At 42.5% G+C, this 17,088-nt stretch overlaps 2 protein-coding genes across 8 annotated transcripts in view; both read right to left on the bottom strand.

The window, feature by feature from the left end:
- The window catches only part of pigg (phosphatidylinositol glycan anchor biosynthesis class G), a 35,961-nt gene extending 27,204 nt beyond the window's left edge, over positions 1-8,757 (bottom strand). For all 6 annotated transcript variants that reach the window (XR_009120867.1, XR_009120866.1, XM_058063282.1 and 3 more), the window contains exons 1-6: positions 8,545-8,757; positions 8,269-8,474; positions 4,492-4,701; positions 3,800-3,988; positions 3,436-3,574; positions 1,465-1,677 (exon numbers count right to left, since the gene is read on the bottom strand). Coding sequence is in view for 4 of the 6 variants with exons in the window: in XM_058063282.1 (XP_057919265.1) it covers positions 1,465-1,677; positions 3,436-3,574; positions 3,800-3,988; positions 4,492-4,701; positions 8,269-8,474; positions 8,545-8,698 (1,111 nt within the window). In the remaining 2 variants the exon portion in view is untranslated. The remainder of the gene's footprint in view (positions 1-1,464; positions 1,678-3,435; positions 3,575-3,799; positions 3,989-4,491; positions 4,702-8,268; positions 8,475-8,544) is intronic.
- A 309-nt stretch (positions 8,758-9,066) lies between these two features.
- On the bottom strand, positions 9,067-17,016 carry guf1 (GTP binding elongation factor GUF1). Of its 2 annotated transcripts, XM_058063394.1 has the most exons (17): positions 16,615-17,016; positions 15,979-16,090; positions 15,522-15,670; positions 15,240-15,320; positions 15,051-15,128; positions 14,433-14,516; positions 14,299-14,363; positions 13,979-14,182; positions 13,250-13,389; positions 13,056-13,179; positions 12,792-12,924; positions 12,352-12,495; positions 12,072-12,205; positions 11,354-11,455; positions 9,489-9,608; positions 9,379-9,415; positions 9,067-9,286 (listed from the first exon to the last, which is right to left on the bottom strand). In XM_058063394.1, the coding sequence occupies exons 1-17, from the start codon at positions 16,816-16,818 to the stop codon at positions 9,152-9,154; spliced, it is 2,046 nt and encodes a 681-aa protein (XP_057919377.1). In that variant the 5' UTR covers positions 16,819-17,016; the 3' UTR covers positions 9,067-9,151. The 2 variants fall into 2 exon arrangements, with proteins under 2 accessions (XP_057919377.1, XP_057919378.1); XM_058063395.1 differs by lacking the exons at positions 15,522-15,670; positions 15,979-16,090; positions 16,615-17,016 and having other exon boundaries at positions 14,450-14,516; positions 15,240-15,309.
- Positions 17,017-17,088: the final 72 nt, after the last annotated feature.

Below are 17,088 nucleotides of genomic sequence, written 5' to 3'. Positions count from 1 at the left end.
TAATTATTATTACTAAGGATGGTCCGATAGATCAGCCATTACGCATTACGCCCACAGCTCAGATCAGCCGCCTCAACAATGGAGGCATGGTACATGGCCCACTCGGACTCGGAGCTGGGGGGCAGCAAGAATTGCCACCCCTGCCCGTGGCCTCTCACTGCTGGCAAAGCGAGAATGGAATAAAATCCATCTCCTCTCGAGAGGACTGCTTCCAGAGCTCTTGTTGTGAGTCGAGATGAATCTGACAATATCTAGCCGGAGCTTCTCCAGCTCATATACCAGCTCAGGCTCCTTCCCCACCAGAGAGGTGACATTCCACATGCCAAGAGCCTGCTTTCGCAGCCAAGGATTAGCCCGCCAATGTTCCTGCCTCCGGCCGCCACCCACCTCACTCTGCACCCGACCCCTTTGGTCCTGAGGTCAGAGGAGGCATCAGTAACAAGTCATGATGTAATATTAATTCCTTGTAAATAAACACATACATCAACGCTTTCACATGTAGCTGTGCAGAAATAACTCATCTCATCACCATGGAAACCTTAGAAAATAAAAATTACCGTAATATAAAACTTTTCTCCTTCACTTGTCCACATCTTGACCATTTTACATTTCACTTTCCTTTTCTTAGACACACTGCAATCAGAACACTCTTCCACGCACTTGGGAGACAAAATGAAGGGAACATTTTAACTGAAAAGAACAAAAGTGACGTCCTTCAACGGTGTAGCGCTGCGTGCCTACGAGTTAATCCGCCTACGTATTTTTTCCATGTGCGCTCTTAAGCACTTATCTTTTCTTTTTGGAGCGTATCAATCATTTATAGGGGTGCATCGTAACCAGGAAGCATCTCAACACGGGCGTCATAACAACAGGATGGCCTTTAGTGACGAATATACACATTTGCTTGTTCCTTACACAGGGATGCACTCGTCAATGGATTGGAAATAAACAATTGGTTCAATGGAATCAAACATGCATCACGATGGGTTGCTGTGGTAATAAAATATTGCAAAGGTGGAGAATAAAAATATATTATTACAAATGTATGCTGTTGCTCCCTGTATCAAGCCATCTTAATAGAGGTAGGTACTGTAGGTAGTAAGTAGGTAGATTGGTAGCCATGTATGAAGGGAGGGAGGTAGGTAGCGGAGTGACTAGGTGACTAGGTGTTCCAGGCAAGCCTGTCATAAGTTTGCGGAATGTTGGAGTCTTTTCTTGCTACTGGCAAGCGTACAATTTCAGCCGGCAGACAGTGACATCTTCAGCAGCGACGTTACCTGACAGCATAATGACGCTTGCTGTCAGAGTGTCTTGGCTGTTGTTTTAATACATACACACATACAGTATTTGTTTCAATAGACAATATATTTCAATATTAACCAGACAAATATAATGCTGATAATAATAATATTCCTCCATTCTTTCATATTCTGTTTCCCTTAAAAGCAAAGCCACTGAATCTACCTTTCTCGTAGTCCGGAATGCTGTCTTTGAGCAGGCATTTCAGCTGGTGGCCATTGAGATGCAGGAACCGCAGCTGGTCTCTGAGTGAGCTTTCTTCCAAAACACCAGGGATGACACGACCCACGTTGTTCTGAGAAACGGGCAAACCCAGTGACAAGGCCAGGGTCGGAGTCAGATCAACCTGCTCCACTTCTGTAGGCTTCTCCATCCCCACTGCAATAACACAACAAGGAATTCGAATCATGCACCAGCATACATCCGATATAAAATGGAATAACAAATGACATACCTTTACTGTATGTCTTTCTCAATGTAGTTTTATAATAAAGAGATTAATAAAGAATCAATACTGTAATGGAATGAGCTCAACCTTTGTTCACACAAAGTCAAAACCTGCTTTTAAAAGATTGATTGTATGACTGCGTAAACCTTGCAAGCCAACCTGCAATCAGTGTCCCTGCTGACTCCATGACACAACCTCGGTTTTGTCTGGAAAAAGTTCCCATGAATTAAAAATATGTTGTGTTCAGGCAAAGTTCTACCACATGACATATTTGTTCTGGGTTGAGAGCGGTTTCTATCTTGAAGGGTGTTGTCAAGGTGTAAACATTGCCATTGTGTCTGATTCTCTTGACAAAGTCCATTGAGTTTAGGATGTGATGTGGTGTTTTGCCCATCAGGGATGCTAGGGATGCGAGATGATAGCCACATACTTTGCAATATTGTAAGTTACAGTGATAAGGCTGCTATGACACTAGCCATTAAATCATTTTGTAACTGAAAAAACAATTTTACAAAGTAATAACTTCATATTAATCTTCGATGAACCTTTTTGCTATTGCTCAATCTCTCCTCGCTACTCACCTTGCCCTCCCAACTACAATGGATATAATCAGTTTATGCTAAACACAGTCACAGCCAATCAAAGCCCACTTCACATCATCGTTTTCCAGCCCTAACAACCCAAGCGCGAGAATCCCAATTTTATAATGGATTGCAGCTACTCAGAGCAGAGTAGCACAGTGGTCCTGGCAGAACAGATGTATCATAACTCGCTAAGAAAAAGGGCTGCACTCACTGAATGCTGATACAGAGATGAGAGACACAAACAATTATGCTGTGTGCACTGCAGTCATATCAAACTTCCCAAGGTTACCTCATCCAAATAAAACACACCTTTGCAGCAATTGTTAATGAAATGTACGTCTTCCCAACATGGAATATATTTACAGCCACACCAATGTACAAAACCATGGGTGTTTATTTGTGGTGACACCTGAAGGCAAGTTAAAGTTTGCAAGACTTTTCATTGACTACTCTCATCACGTCTGCTGCTGTTTGTCTGCTGGTGTGCTAAAAATGTGTTGCATCAGTAACTGATGTGGTTGCACCATTGTTGCAGAAGGAAGGTTCTCTGTTGCTGGTTTTCCTCAACTGCAGTTGCATTTCAACTTTTAAACCCATAGAGGAAAGTCAAAAGGTGGATATGGGGCCATATGCATACGCTACCTCATTTAAACCAGACTGCAGTTATAGCAATGCAGATGAGAAGAGATAAAAGTAAACACTACATTTTCCACACTCCATGGTGACACTAAAGAGGCTGTATAGACATGCATCAATTAAAATGTTTCGTGCTGACGATAACCAGCAAAGAGTATAGAATAATTGGATGTTGCAATATACAATCGGCCCTCACCCCCTTCGCGCACACGTGTGCAAATGCATGTACACAGTTCAGTTCCAAACGTGAAAACTATAAATATATGACTACATTTGTGTCAAAGTGAAAGTTATGCTTGAAATCCATCTTTTTTTGCAGAAGTGATATTTTGCTGAAACTTACCTACAGGGATATTGGGTAATACGACTGTAAAGGTGATAATTATATTGTTTCATGTTTAGAGGGCTCTGTGATTGTAAGATAGGTCTTAAAAAACAACAACAACAAAACATGACTTACAAACTTACCTTTCCTCTTGAAGGCAGGGCTTATGAGCACCAGGGCCGTATTAACCTCTAGTTCTGAAGAACCTCCATGGCTCCCTGACTCTGACATCCCATGGTCGCCACACAGAACCAGCAGATAAGGCAGAGTTCCTTCTGCCTCCTGGAAGAGAAATTACATTTTTTTTTGTATTTGCCAACACCAAGGGTATAAGAAACAAAGCTCGACTGATTTCAGAATAAACTGGAAGCAAACAGTAAGGAGAAGGAAGCCAACAGCCCATGATCCCATGTTTGACTGCTAACCCATTTTGTGTTTCGTGACAATGACTGCTGACAGCTGATAGAATTTTTCATCATCACCGATGTAAGCATCTGGTACTTTTACCTTTGAAATGAGGGCAGTGTGGATCTTCTTCAGGATGTCATCCATTTCCAACAGTTTGGGTGGAACGAGAGAACTGTGGGGTCCACTGATATGACCAATATGGTCCAGGCCAAGATAGTGGAGGATGAGAATGTCCCAGTCATCTCTCTTAAGGGTGCTATCTAAATGAGCGGTCACATTGTTGTCAACCTGTGTGGTATAAGATCGAAGTCACACTGTAACGCACAGTACCGTGGATACCCACACAATCCCCATTCAGCATTCGCCCTGCAATGCTCGGATTTTTTAAAATAGTTTACCCCCCAGAAAACACATCTCATTCATAATAAGTGGGAAATATTTTTTATGAATACGTAATTGACATAAGCATAATAACTAGAGGTTAGGGATGCTTTGTTCAATTGGCTACCGATCAGTATCGACTGCGGAAGGCAGTGGATGCGGCTGGGGGGACCCAGCAGAGGTGGATAAACCTGCTTTTCATTGCAGTTTTCAGCAAGCAAACCAAGTACTCCTTTGTTCCTGTGATGTGGTGTAAACACATGTAAACAAACATGGTGTCGATCCCAAACACTTGGGTTGTTGTTGTCGTTTCACGTAGCTCAGCAATAATGATGAATATTGCGAACACAACTATGCACCGTATGTCAACATAAGCGAGTTTGAGTCAGTTCAGCGAGTGACAAACTTACCTCAGTGTAGTCGGACACAAAAAGCGATTGAGTACCATCATACTCCATAAAGTGTTTGGGAAAGAGGTGTAGCCATGTGTCATCTCCATAAAAGATCATTTTTTTCCCCGCCGTTTTGGCTTGCCAAATAAGATTGTCTTCCAATAGAGCCGGAGAATTCAAATTCCTCACCACATCATTGAAAACTGGGATACCACCAGTGGTGAGAGCCTGGGGAGGGATAGGTTTTAGAAATATTATTGTTTGTGATGATGACATCAGGTAAGACAAAGAGATCATGTTTTATTTATTCATATGGACAGTGGGCTAAGAGACATACTAAAACATCACATGAGCCGCTTCTTTTATCTTACATCAGACAGAAACCAAATTCCCACAACATAAAAACACTTTTGAAACACAACGCCTGTGTTCCGAATAAAACATTCAATTGTGGATGCTATTTGAAGCCCCTGTGAGTTGCCTGTAGCACAGCCTGACATTCCCAGTGGGTGTTCAAATGCCAAGCTGTGATAGGTTGCAGGTAACATCAAGAATTTTTTAATAAGTTCCAAACTCAAAATTACCAATGAAAAGTTGATATCGATATGACCTAGTGAAATGTTCCAACTCCAGCTGACGCACATATTTTGCTTTTTAGCTTCGTTCCTCGTTCAATTATTTACTACATTCATCACTAAAACAGTTTTTTTTCTACCGGGGCAGATGCCAGCTCTCTGGAAGAGATGGATTGTTTTCCTTTTTGGTCAATTGCAATCTAAGTGATGTCTACAGCTATTCATAGACTCAGACTACACGCCTGGAACCAATACAGGCTTTTGTCAAGATTGGAAAAAAAACATAGAAAATGTAGGACTAGCTGGAAAAGAGGTCAAGTAGTAAAGGAAAAAACATTTCTAAATGTCCCCAGGTACCAAATATATTGTGATGCTGTCTGAATAGACTGGACTGGTAGCTCATCAACATGCTAATTGCTGTCCCACAGTGCGTCTCTGCTCGCCATGTGCCAGTGAATGTCAAGTACAATATCAGTGGGGCACACGCGCTCCTGCTGGCACAACCAGTGAAACTTGCACAGGTGCCAAAACAGTGATGGAAAACACCACCACCATGTTTTATGTTAGTTAACCACCAAAAAGAAGACTGTCCTAATGTCATTGCGGATATCTTGCAATCTTGTATTTACTTGTGAGTTTCCAAATTAAAAGACCGTAATTACTAGAGGCAAAAAGAGGTGATGACGCAAGTGCATCTGTAACAGTGGTTGTAAGCCATCAAAACGGCCACAAGGTGGCAGAAGTGCGTTTGATAAGAGATTGCCATGGCTCATTTGTATGTACCCGTATTAAGCAAGCGTAACGCATTGGAGGAAAATTTTATCGCACGGTTTAGTTCATTTAGTTCCTTACTTTAGTTCCTTTATGCTTGAAATGCATCGTTTCTTGTCGGGAACTGATATTTTCCTGAAACTTACCCATGTTTTACTGCTGATTATTAAAGGAAAAAAAAAAAAGGTAAAAGCAACTTGTGGTTACTACACGGATCTCAAGTGACCGACTCCCTCCAACAGTAGATCCCACCACTCTCATATCAGATTTTACGATGATGGTGTGCTTATGATGGAGCCTAGGGGAGGTCAATGACGGCAACTAAAACTGCAACTGGAATGCTGATTGGAGTTTTGCTTCATGGCATCATCAATTATACAAGGACGTCATCTGCCCCCTGTGCCACAGATAGACTGTAGTCCTGTGGGGAAACACTGTCATAGGACTCGTGCAGCTCTCACAACAATCAATTCGCATAAATAAGCATGCATGTTTTCCGTACCGCTTATCCTCACATGGGTGTGCTGGAGCCCATTAAGTCAGCCAACCCCAAGGGACAAACCACCATTCACACGCATGGACAATTTAGACTTTCTAACATGCTTCTTTTGGGAATGTGGGAGGAGTATGCAGAGAAAATAAACATGCACACACAGTGAGAACATGCAAACTCCTCGCAGACACCCAAATGAGTATATTACTGTGAGGCCAACGTGCTCATAGATAATAAAAGGAGTCCTGTACACTTGGTGGGCTGTGTTGACACCTCGGGCAGATGTTCGACTTTTCCATATCCCCAGTGAGTTGCAGCCATTGCTGTTGCATCGACTATTACCTGAATTTACTGTCAAAATTTAACTCCTCAGAAATGTAGACTGACTGCTGTGTCAGCTTGACCGGTAACATTTGAATGCATGGAACACACCTTCCCAGTGTCAAAAATTTGATGGTTTAAGCTCCTGTATATGTTTGCGCCACAGAGAATTACACAAGCCTCTGCCTAAAAATGCAAACAAATACCAGAGGAAATGTAAGAGCATGAAAATCTCAGAGGCTGTGTGAGAATGAGTGTCAAGAGTGCCATTAGGATTTAGGTTTACTGGCATGTGTCAAATAGGCTGCAATGCAGTTCCATTAGGCAAGCTGCAGTTGGTGTGTGCTGACACCTACTGGTCAAACACCACGTTTGTACATTTCTGTACAAACTAGCCTTGGTTGGATGCAACATTAGCAAGTGGAATAAACTGAATACATTTGATGCTGCCAACCTAGCATATAAGGGTTTAGCTTGATTCTCCACCCTTCCCCATTTCCTAGTTTGTTTTAACACAAGCGTCCTTCACGGATTATGGCACAACATCTGCCTACCCTCTTGGCCCACCCCTCCTCCAGATCCTCACTGACCTCATTTAAAAGCCTGAATCCCAACAAATGACAGCGAGATCCTGTCCAACACCCTGAACAATTTGTAGATTTTTTTTTGGGGGGGGGGGGTCATTTGGCAGCATTACTGCCATGGAGGTTATTTATGATTACAGCCAATGCAGTATTGCCAAAAAGATACTGAACAATTTGCAGAGATAAACTGGATAGAGGTGACCTTTTTTGGTTTGTGTCATAAGAATTGTGTGACATTATATTATGTTTTTAAACCTTACTTAACAGAATATGAGTTATTTATCTACGGGTGTTATGGTGCAACCATAATTAAATGAGACCTGTGTGGACTGAGAAATGTGGTATTTTAGACATGGGACCTATTATGCTCATTATCTGTACTTTGTATTGATTTGTGGACTCCTCTAGAGCAGCTACACACAATAACCCACAAAGGATCTTCCAGATAGTGCACCTCTTTCTGCAGTATTTTCATGGACTTCCTGCTTCTGACCCAAACAACCTGTTTAATTTACTACACCACTCCGCTGTGATTGGTCACACTCCCAAGCGCTCTTGAGGACTTCTGGATACGTAGTTCCGCATTTACAGTGCAGATAATCTGCAGCCCATACAGATCGCAGGTAGAAAAAAAAACATTGTAAAACCGAGCACGCAGAGACATCCTAAACTTACTTCAGGGTCCACTTCCAAATTGTCTGATGCATTTAACACGAGAATACACCATTGTAACAACATTTATAGGTCAGGAAAATGGAAAGCATAATAGGTGCCCTTTAATATCTTTCTATGGACACAATTTGATTACAATTGAATTGTGCAAAATAGGTTTTGCCCAGGTCTGCCCTGTGATTGGCTGGCCACCAGTCCAGGGTGTACCCCGCCTCTCGCCCGAAGACAGCTGGGATAGGGTCAAGCACAGCTTTTGTTTTGACTCAATGTTAAAGCAATGGGGACCAAATGCACTAAAATCTGCTCATTTCGAAATGTAAACATTTTGTAACATCTACAAAATATAGCAGTGTGATACTGATGAAGAGTGACATGTTACCTTGATCCTGGGCATGGTGACAGTAGGGGCCCTAGCTTTAGCCACAAAGCTAAGTGTTGAACCTCTCTCCACCAGGTGTCTGGTGTAGGGCATGTGCTTGCGACCAGTGGCTCCAAACACAAAGTCTTCCCGCAAGGCATCAACTAACATGATGACCACCCTTTTAAACAAGGGCTTAACGACGTACGACGAATTAGGCATGTCTCCTGTAAAAGCAAATATATGCCATTAAATGTATGCCGATACGCTGTGCTAGATAACGCCGATTGAACTCACCTGCCAGCGGCTCCGGAGGCTGGTCTGACAGCCTGCTCTTGGACCGCTGAGACGATATGGCAGACATGGGGAAAAATCCCCTCAGGAAGAAGGCAACACCCAAGATTTCAAATATTAAAATCAACGACGCAAATACAGATGAACGAACTTTCATTTTTGTTTCAGTATTCTTTCATTGAGCAGGGACCATTCAAAACAGCTTCCGCGTTTGAAGAGATTCTTCTTCTTTTTCTTGTTTCTGGCGCGTGCCAACCAACGTTTAGGTGCATACCGCCACCTACTGGGCCGGAGTGGGTATCGATACGGCATTCGGTATTCAAGTATGTATTATCATTGTACCAAAGAACAACGAAATTGCGTTTGGAACATAAATACAGCTGCTGGACCCTCCCTGACCAAGCAAAGAGATTGTTTGAAGATAACAAAAATTAACTAGCATTGAAAATTGTACGTATGGATAATACAACTAATAATAATATACAATACAACATATACAATTATATAACTGTGCTATTTATTACCATAAAATACACAATCATGTCAGTTCACATATTTCTTTTTATCCAGATGTTAATCCAGTTGCATATACAACACTATATTTACAGTTTTATTTTTCAGTCCTCTTCAGAACATTAATAAAAGCATCTTTGGGTACTTCCACATTGCCGATACGCCTCATCTTCTTTTTGCCCTCTGCCTGTTTCTTAAGGAGCTTCATCTTGCGCGTTATGTCACCTCCGTACTAGCAAAAGAGAATGTTTTAAAGTTACATTTGTTATATATGAATGTAGAATTATAATACATGCATTATTGTCAAAGTAAAAATATACTTACACATTTTGCAAGGACGTTCTTTCTGTATGCTTTTATTCTGAAAGAGCCACAGATTGTCATGTTGGCTATTTAGGCAGTTGATGGTGTACAGAATAGATGACTTTACTCACGTCTCTCTTGCAATGACTCTACTTCCGATTGCGGCTTGGACAGCAATCTCAAACATCTGCCTTGGTATGGAATCTTTGAGTCGTTCACACATGGCTTTTCCAGCGCTGTATGCACGTTCTCTGCAGACGCAAATTCACAAAAACGCCTTTATTTGGCAATGCAAATGCCTCTGTAGTCGGACAGCTACAATAGTCAATATTGCTAGGCTAACAGCTGATATCTGAAGCATATGCCAAACAGAGAGATGTCTGTAGTGTCAACAGTGTTGCTAACTCATCAGGTCCTCATGCCCTAAAAGTCCCATGAAAAGATCAAATATTTTCAGAAACGTGAGGGGTGTACTCGTTTTTAGCATTTTCTTAAACAAATACGGCTGAATTTCCTGATCAAATACAGGGCAGACAGAATAGATGGAAAATGAGGCTGCTGCAAGGGTCTCTTCTCGGCTTAGTGCATCCCCTGAGGTTCATTGAACGCATCAACAACAACAAAGGGGTTCCTTCGCAGCATGGAGCTGTTGAACATCCTTTCAATTCCGTGTTTGCTCGGTGACCAATGAACCAGTATTTTAAGTTCTAATTTAAAGAAGCAAGGTAGCCAAGCCAAAGTGCGTTTTATAACATAATGTGTTGGAATTCCATCCGCCTGGAGAACTAATCAAGTGAGACTGTGCTGGGCTGAGCTCCAAGGACCGTTTGGAGAGCAGCCTTCATCAGTGATGTGAAAGACTGCAATTACCAGGATGTGCACGACCTCCTATCCTGGTAAGTACATAGAACACATCTGCTGTGTGTCATCACTTTCGGTCCATTGTCCTTGTCTGCGATGCAATATCATTATAATAGAAAATGTATAACACTTTGACTGCCAAGTAGACATTTTTCCATGTCCTCAGGTGTCAAATACATTTCATACTTCATAAACTCTGAAGAATTTCTGAGGGACCCTTTAACCTGTGCAGCAAAGGTTGTGGTTAAACCTCAAGGGATGTCTTTTACATGGATAATGTGTCCATGTTACATGGTGCAGTATATAGGTCAAACAATGAAAGGCCTAAATCAGCAGAATGAAAAGGGATTTGGATCTCTTTCAACCACCCCGTCATTACTACCTCAAGGAGGATCTTATCAAATGACCCGCTGAGGAATTTTTAAGGTTTTCTATGCTGGAAGTATGAAAATATTTCAGTCATAAATAAAGAATTCACTTATGACGGTTGGGTCTGGAACCAAGGAATTACGGTGCATTGACCTCACATATGTGAGGTCAATGCAATATGTATACTATAGTATACATATTCATTTGCAGATTTTTTCTTTAAAAAGGCTCTATGCTACATTTCTAGTGTATGTTTACAATGTTGTGCTTCGGTTCCGTGATGTGGAACTGCCACATCATCAAGTTGACCAATCACAACATGGTAGACGTGGTCGAAGAGGAGGAGGCCCCAAGACCAGATGAATGCAGATTTACCCAACTACTTAACACAACTTGAGTATTTTATTGAAATGAACTTACAGTGTAGCGCGCAGACCTCACAGCGAGGAGACCCGAGTTCAATCCCACCCTCGGCCATCTCTGTGTGGAGTACTCCGGTTTCCTCCCACATTCCAAAAACACTCTAGGTTAATTGGCCACTCCAAATTGTCCATAGGTATGAATGTGAGTGTGAATGGTTGTTTGTCTATATGTGCCCTGGGATTGGCTGGCCACCAGTCCAGGGTGTACCCCGCCTCTCGCCCCAAGACAGCTGGGATAGGCTCCAGCACCCCCACGATAAGCGGTAGAAAATGAATGAATGAACTTACAGTGCCCCTCTACAGGACCCCTTTAAATCCAAAGTCTTCTGTTGTATCAGACCTACCTGTGTATAATTGTGGTGAGTTCTTCAACTGGGCGTCCGTTCAGCAGGATATCCATTTTTATTAGGTCAGCAGCCTGGTAGCCTGCATTTTCATAATCAAAGCTATGAAGAATAAAGTCCGAATGATTTGGCATTAGTGAACAGGCAAATTGTAATGTCTGTCAAACATTTGCAGCATTTCTTGAAATGCTGACCTGTCATGATGAATGTTTCCATCTTGTCTTATCTACTGGTATTTGACTAGAGATCTGTTTGATACATACTACATGGTTTTGGAATGGGGGCACTATTGTGCCTTTGTGTGCCATCGCAACAGAGAAGTGTGCCCATGCGTTAATTACGGTAAATATTTTAACTTAACTAATTACCATATTTTCTGGACTATAAGTCGCTGACGAGTATAAGTCACACAAGACCAAAAATGCATAATTAGGTAGAAAAAAAACATGCCAACCTCTGAAAAAAAGTGCAACCGATAATTCGGAAAATAGGGTAAATATACGTATTAGTTAGCCGTTAATGTGCCGTTTTTGACAGCATTAGAAATGTGACATCGTAAATTGCTCAGAATGTGGACACACGGCTCAACTTTGGCTTCATCTTTGAACATGTGAAAGGAACTTATACCTTTTTTTCCCTAACAATATCAAAAAGGAACTTCTACATAAAGCGAGGACCACCTATAATTTGAGGATTAAATCTCAGTGCTTTACTTTACCTGGCATATCCAGATGACAGAGACTTGAGGAGGTCATAGAAGTCCACAACAATTTCATTCAAAGGGAAGAGATACTTCATCATCACACGCTGGTCATCGACGTACACCATGTTCTTCTGGATACCTCTACGATTCTACAAACAAACAACTTTATTATGCCGAAGTCAGCCATTTTTGTTTGGACCGGCCATTTTGAGTGATAACCAGGGGTGGTTCAAGGCAGTTTTGACCAAATGCCGCTGTCCTTATTAGAATTATTTACGTAGAAAAAGAATCTTACCGAGCAGAGAGTCATAATCTTGCCGTTGTACGTGTCAGGGGTTAGAATGGTGCCAATGACCATGGGCTCCAAGTACTCTGAGACTACGGATCTGTCTGGGAACTGGGCCGGGTTCACTATTGTGATCTCCTCCCTGCCATGTTCCTGTAAAAATATTTTTTATTTTTTTAATATATATTATTTTAATTAAATTAAAAATATATATTTTACATAATTCTGTGATCATTTTTTTCATAAAGTTTCACATTTCTTTCCATAAAGTTTCACATTTTTTTCAGTGGCCTTTAATCTAGTTAGTATCAACATTAAAGCCTTTCCTCTTTTTCATTGTGCATTTTTGCTCTATATTTCCCATTTTTACTGAGTTTTTTGGGTGGTTAAATTGTATTTAGACAATGTTTTGTCCCCCCCATGCCCCAAAAAACGAGAGTTGCTCTTACCTTGATGAGTTTAGGGGAGGACAGGATGGCTTTGTAAGGCACAGTGGGTGCAGTCACGATGACGGATGCATTGTATTCCTGCTCCAGCCTCTGATTGAACACCTCCATGTGAAGGAGTCCCAGGAAGCCCAGTCTGCAGGACAAGTTCATGCTGCTGTTTTGTACAAGTCTACTGGTTGTTTCGTTGCACACGTGTCAGAATGTGCGCATTATTTTCATTTCTTTCTACAGCTATGCAATGACCCACGAATCAGTGATTCTGACCTCCATCCAGCTCCGAGCGCCAGACTGCTATCTCTCTGCACGTTGACACTTGAGTCGTTTAAAGTCAGTCTCTCGATGGCGCTGCGAAGGCCGGTGTATTCTGATTGGTCCACTGGATACATACCTGGGAAAGACCCACAACAAAACTCAGAGGGGTTCTTGCACCGCAAGGTCTGATGAGAACATCTCCTCGCCTGCAAAGACCATTGCTTTGGCTGGTTTGAAACCAGGCAGAGCCTCCACTGGCTGCTCCTGGTGGAAGAGGGTATCTCCGATCTGGGCCTCCTTCACATCCTTCATCCCGGCTATGAGGTAGCCCACCTGGCCGGCAAATCTAAGAGGCAAACCTCAGGGTCAAGTGCAAAGTGCGGACAGCAAAACTTTACGCCACTTTCTGTCTTTTTTGTTCTTAAATGGCAGTGAGGTTCATGGCTGGTGAGGCACCGACTCCTTTGGAATTTACGTCAATACATTCATTCATTCATTTTCTACCGCCTATCCCAGTTGTCTTCGGGTGAGAGGCGGGTACACCCTGGACTGGTGGCCAGCCAATCCCAGGACACATATAGACAAACAACCATTCACACTCACATTCATACCTATGGACAATTTGGAGTGGCTAATTAACCTAGCATGTTTTTAGAATAGGGGAGGAAACCGGAGTACCCGGAGAAAACCCACACATGCACGGGGAGAACATGCAAACTCCACACAGAGATGGCCAAGGGTGGAATTGAACTCGGGTGTCCTAGATGTGAGGCCTGAGCGTTAACCACTCCTGCATGTATGAGTATGAGTTAGAGTGGGGTCAGACCTTCTGGAACGTATTAAGGACACTAAACAAGGTTGCACTGTGTTTAAACATGCATCAGAGTACAGAAGCATTAAAAAGTTGATTTGAAGACATGGCACGAGGAACTTACAGTTTCTGAGTGGGGTGCTCTTCTGGGCGAAGAAGCCCCAGCTCGTTGATCTCATAGGCTTTGCCGAGATGCGCAGACACGATCTTGTCTCCTTTTTTCACCTTTCCCCCGAAAACAGCAATGTTTGCCACTACTCCTCTGTAGTGGTCAAAATTGGAGTCAAACACCAGGGCTTTGAAGGGGTCATCAAGGCTTGCCACAGGCCTGAGGGTAAATGGTGTGGGGGGTCGGGGGGGGGGGGGGGGGGGGGGGGGGGGGTGATGCGGTGTTAACACTATCCAATGTCACACATGACACCAATATGGCGGGTGAATTCTTACGGTGGAATTCTCTCCACGACCGCTTGGAGAACCTTTTCAACATTTGTGCCAAGTTTAGCGGAAATCTGAAATGAGATTAATTGAGTCCGATGTGATGTGGTGCAGACAAGCGGTGCACGTGTTCACCCACTCACCCGGATGCAATCCTCACCGGGAATATCAAACATCTTTTCAATCTGTGCCTCCACCCTCTCTGGATCTGCATTTTTCAAATCAATCTGAAGAAAAAGGAAATTCACATTTTACTCCAATGTGCTCAATAATTGAATCTCTGCACACGAGCCACTTATTCACAAACTTTACTAAAGAGCACTTCAGTGGTGTAGTGCTGTTCTGCTGACTCGACAGAAACTAACATGGGTCAAAACTATTTTGCACTTGGCAGCCGGTAAAAAGAAAAAGACTTTTCAGCTATCACAAAATATACTAAAGACAGGGCCCAATGACAATCTCTGTGGGTGAGTGATGGACATTTTGGCTCTTTTATGGGAGCCACTCCTTAAAAATAGACAGCTCTTGTGACTCCTAAACAGCTCCTCACCGGTTTTTGTTGCTTACATTCATTCATTCATTTTCTACCGCTTTTTCCTCACGAGGGTCGCGGGGGTGCTGGAGCCTATCCCGGCTGTCTTCGGCCGAGAGGCGGGGTCCACCCTGGACTGGTGGCCAGCCAATCACAGGGCCCAATCAAGTGCAACTTTACAGTAAAAAAAATATTTTTATTAAAGCTCTTTCAAACCAACACTATTTACCTTGTTGATGACGGGGATGATTGTGAGCTGGGCTTCAAAAGCCAGGTAGAAGTTGGCCACTGTCTGTGCTTGAATGCCCTTAAAAAAGGCACACAATCAACTACTGCACGGCACTGCTACACACACACACACACAGACACACACACACACACACAGACACACACACACAAAGACAACCACCAGTTGTACCTGATTGGCGTCCACAAGCAGCAGGACACCCTGACATGCAGAAATGGAACGAGAAACTTCATAACTGAAGTCAACGTGACCCTGTGGAGAGATGAACGGAAATGACCAAAAATGAAAGATTATTCAAATCTAAGAAAGCAGGAAGAATAAAACCAAAAATCAACCATCCGTTGACTTATTTATTGTTAGGAATCTTCAATCAATGTCTGTACGGTTTATGTTGATTGTGTTGAATTTTCCCTTTTGTTACTGTATTACCCAAAAATCCATGTGAAGACTTACTGGTGTGTCGATGAGGTTCAGGAGGTGCCGCTGGTCCTGGTATGTGTAAAACAAAGAAGCGGTCTGGGCCTTCACCGTGATGCCCCTCTCTCGTTCCACCTGTAGCTTGTCCAGCACCTGTTTGTTCTTGTCCGTCTTTGCTATGGCACCTGCTCATGGCAAGCTTCCATTAACAATTCGAGGCCAATAACTGATTAGTAATGATCAGTGAAGGAAACATATTGCTTGATATTGATGAAATTGGCATATGATTTATACAAAAAACAAATAGAGAAAAAGAAATCCTGACCTGACAAGGACTGTGACCAATGGTTATAATATTTATTAGTTTGATTGGCGTGTACTAGCAGAATTGTGTACGGAGTACAGCTCTTGTATTGGGTATCAATTCATGTTATCATTTATCAGGTCTAAAGAGTGCCGTTTTAAGGTGTGATACTCTGATATGCAAACTTACCCGTCATCTCTAACAACCTGTCAGCCAAAGTGCTTTTTCCATGGTCAATATGGGCAATGATGCAGAAATTCCTGATTCTATCCACAGGGAACTTGGCCAAGTCAATGACTTCCTGCAATGCAAAAAGAAAAGTCAGTCCATGACAGTACAAATGTTGTCAGTATAAATTCCAAACCAGTGTTTGAATTAGAAAATTTAATAATAGTTTCCATTCAAATTAACTGTTTTATAAAACCTTCCAAAATATTAAAAAAATTATAGTGGCGTGTCCTATTGAGAGATGTTTAAGAAATTTGTGCTGTGGCATGCATTTCTCTATCAAAACACCAGGGGGCTCTGTTTTCACTCGTGTAACTACTCGTGCAAGCACATGAAAACGTGTGAAACTCAATACACTCGAGTCACTGTCACAGACACAGACACAGGCGACTCGGGTACTCGAATCACTCTAGACTCCTGTCACATAGCAAGCACAAGTTCCACCCCACTTGCACTGCATTACCCACGCCGTGACGTTATCTAATTTCCTTTTCATGTAGCTAGCGGTAGGGTGGGGGGGAAGTGACTCACGGATTCACGGAGACGAGTAACCCTGGTGGGGGTAAAAAAAATCGTGAGTTTTGAACGACTCGTTACCTTGTCAGCTTGTATGCTGAGATTCGAAGACTGCAGCTTGAAGTTGTTGGAGAAAGCAGACGGCCTCTTCGTCCAGTGATGTCTTAACACCGAATAACTCAAACAGTAATTTCTAGGCGTTCTTCTGTGCAGTTTAAACAATAAAATATATCTATACACTGTCAGGGGCGTTTCACACCACCGTTTTACCAAAGAACCTAGCATCACAGCTAAAAACCTCACAGAGTGTGCATAGTGACCATAAGTAAAGTAATTGTTGATCCGATGTTACGAAAAACTCATTGGTGAGAAGTTAAACCCATATTTTAAAAAGCTATTAGCCCTGAAAGAACTCCGGAATGAACCTACAGGGCGCTGCCATTTTGGGTCACCGGCATAGGATTCTGGGAAATTGAGTTAATAGGCGAAACAGGAAGCCCGTAGAAATTACTCGACCTATTGGAAAATGAATAATTTCACTGCTGTTCCGTTTAG

This window comes from Doryrhamphus excisus, chromosome 23 (assembly GCF_030265055.1).
Source record: "Doryrhamphus excisus isolate RoL2022-K1 chromosome 23, RoL_Dexc_1.0, whole genome shotgun sequence".
NCBI classification, from domain to species: Eukaryota; Metazoa; Chordata; class Actinopteri; order Syngnathiformes; family Syngnathidae; genus Doryrhamphus; species Doryrhamphus excisus.
Note: the sequence above shows the minus strand (reverse complement) of the source record. Positions and strands in the feature narration are given on the sequence as shown.

Bases quoted from the DNA above. Each gene is read 5' to 3' on its own strand.
- guf1 (XM_058063394.1), bottom strand. From the start codon at position 16,818: ATGCTAGGTTCTTTGGTAAAACGGTGGTGTGAAACGCCCCTGACAGTG. The intron at 9,416-9,488 runs GTGAGTAAAGTC...TGGCTCTTTCAG, and splicing joins AGAGTCATTGCAAGAGAGAC to AATAAAAGCATACAGAAAGA. The intron at 9,287-9,378 runs GTAAGTATATTT...CTCTTTTGCTAG, and splicing joins AGAACGTCCTTGCAAAATGT to TACGGAGGTGACATAACGCG.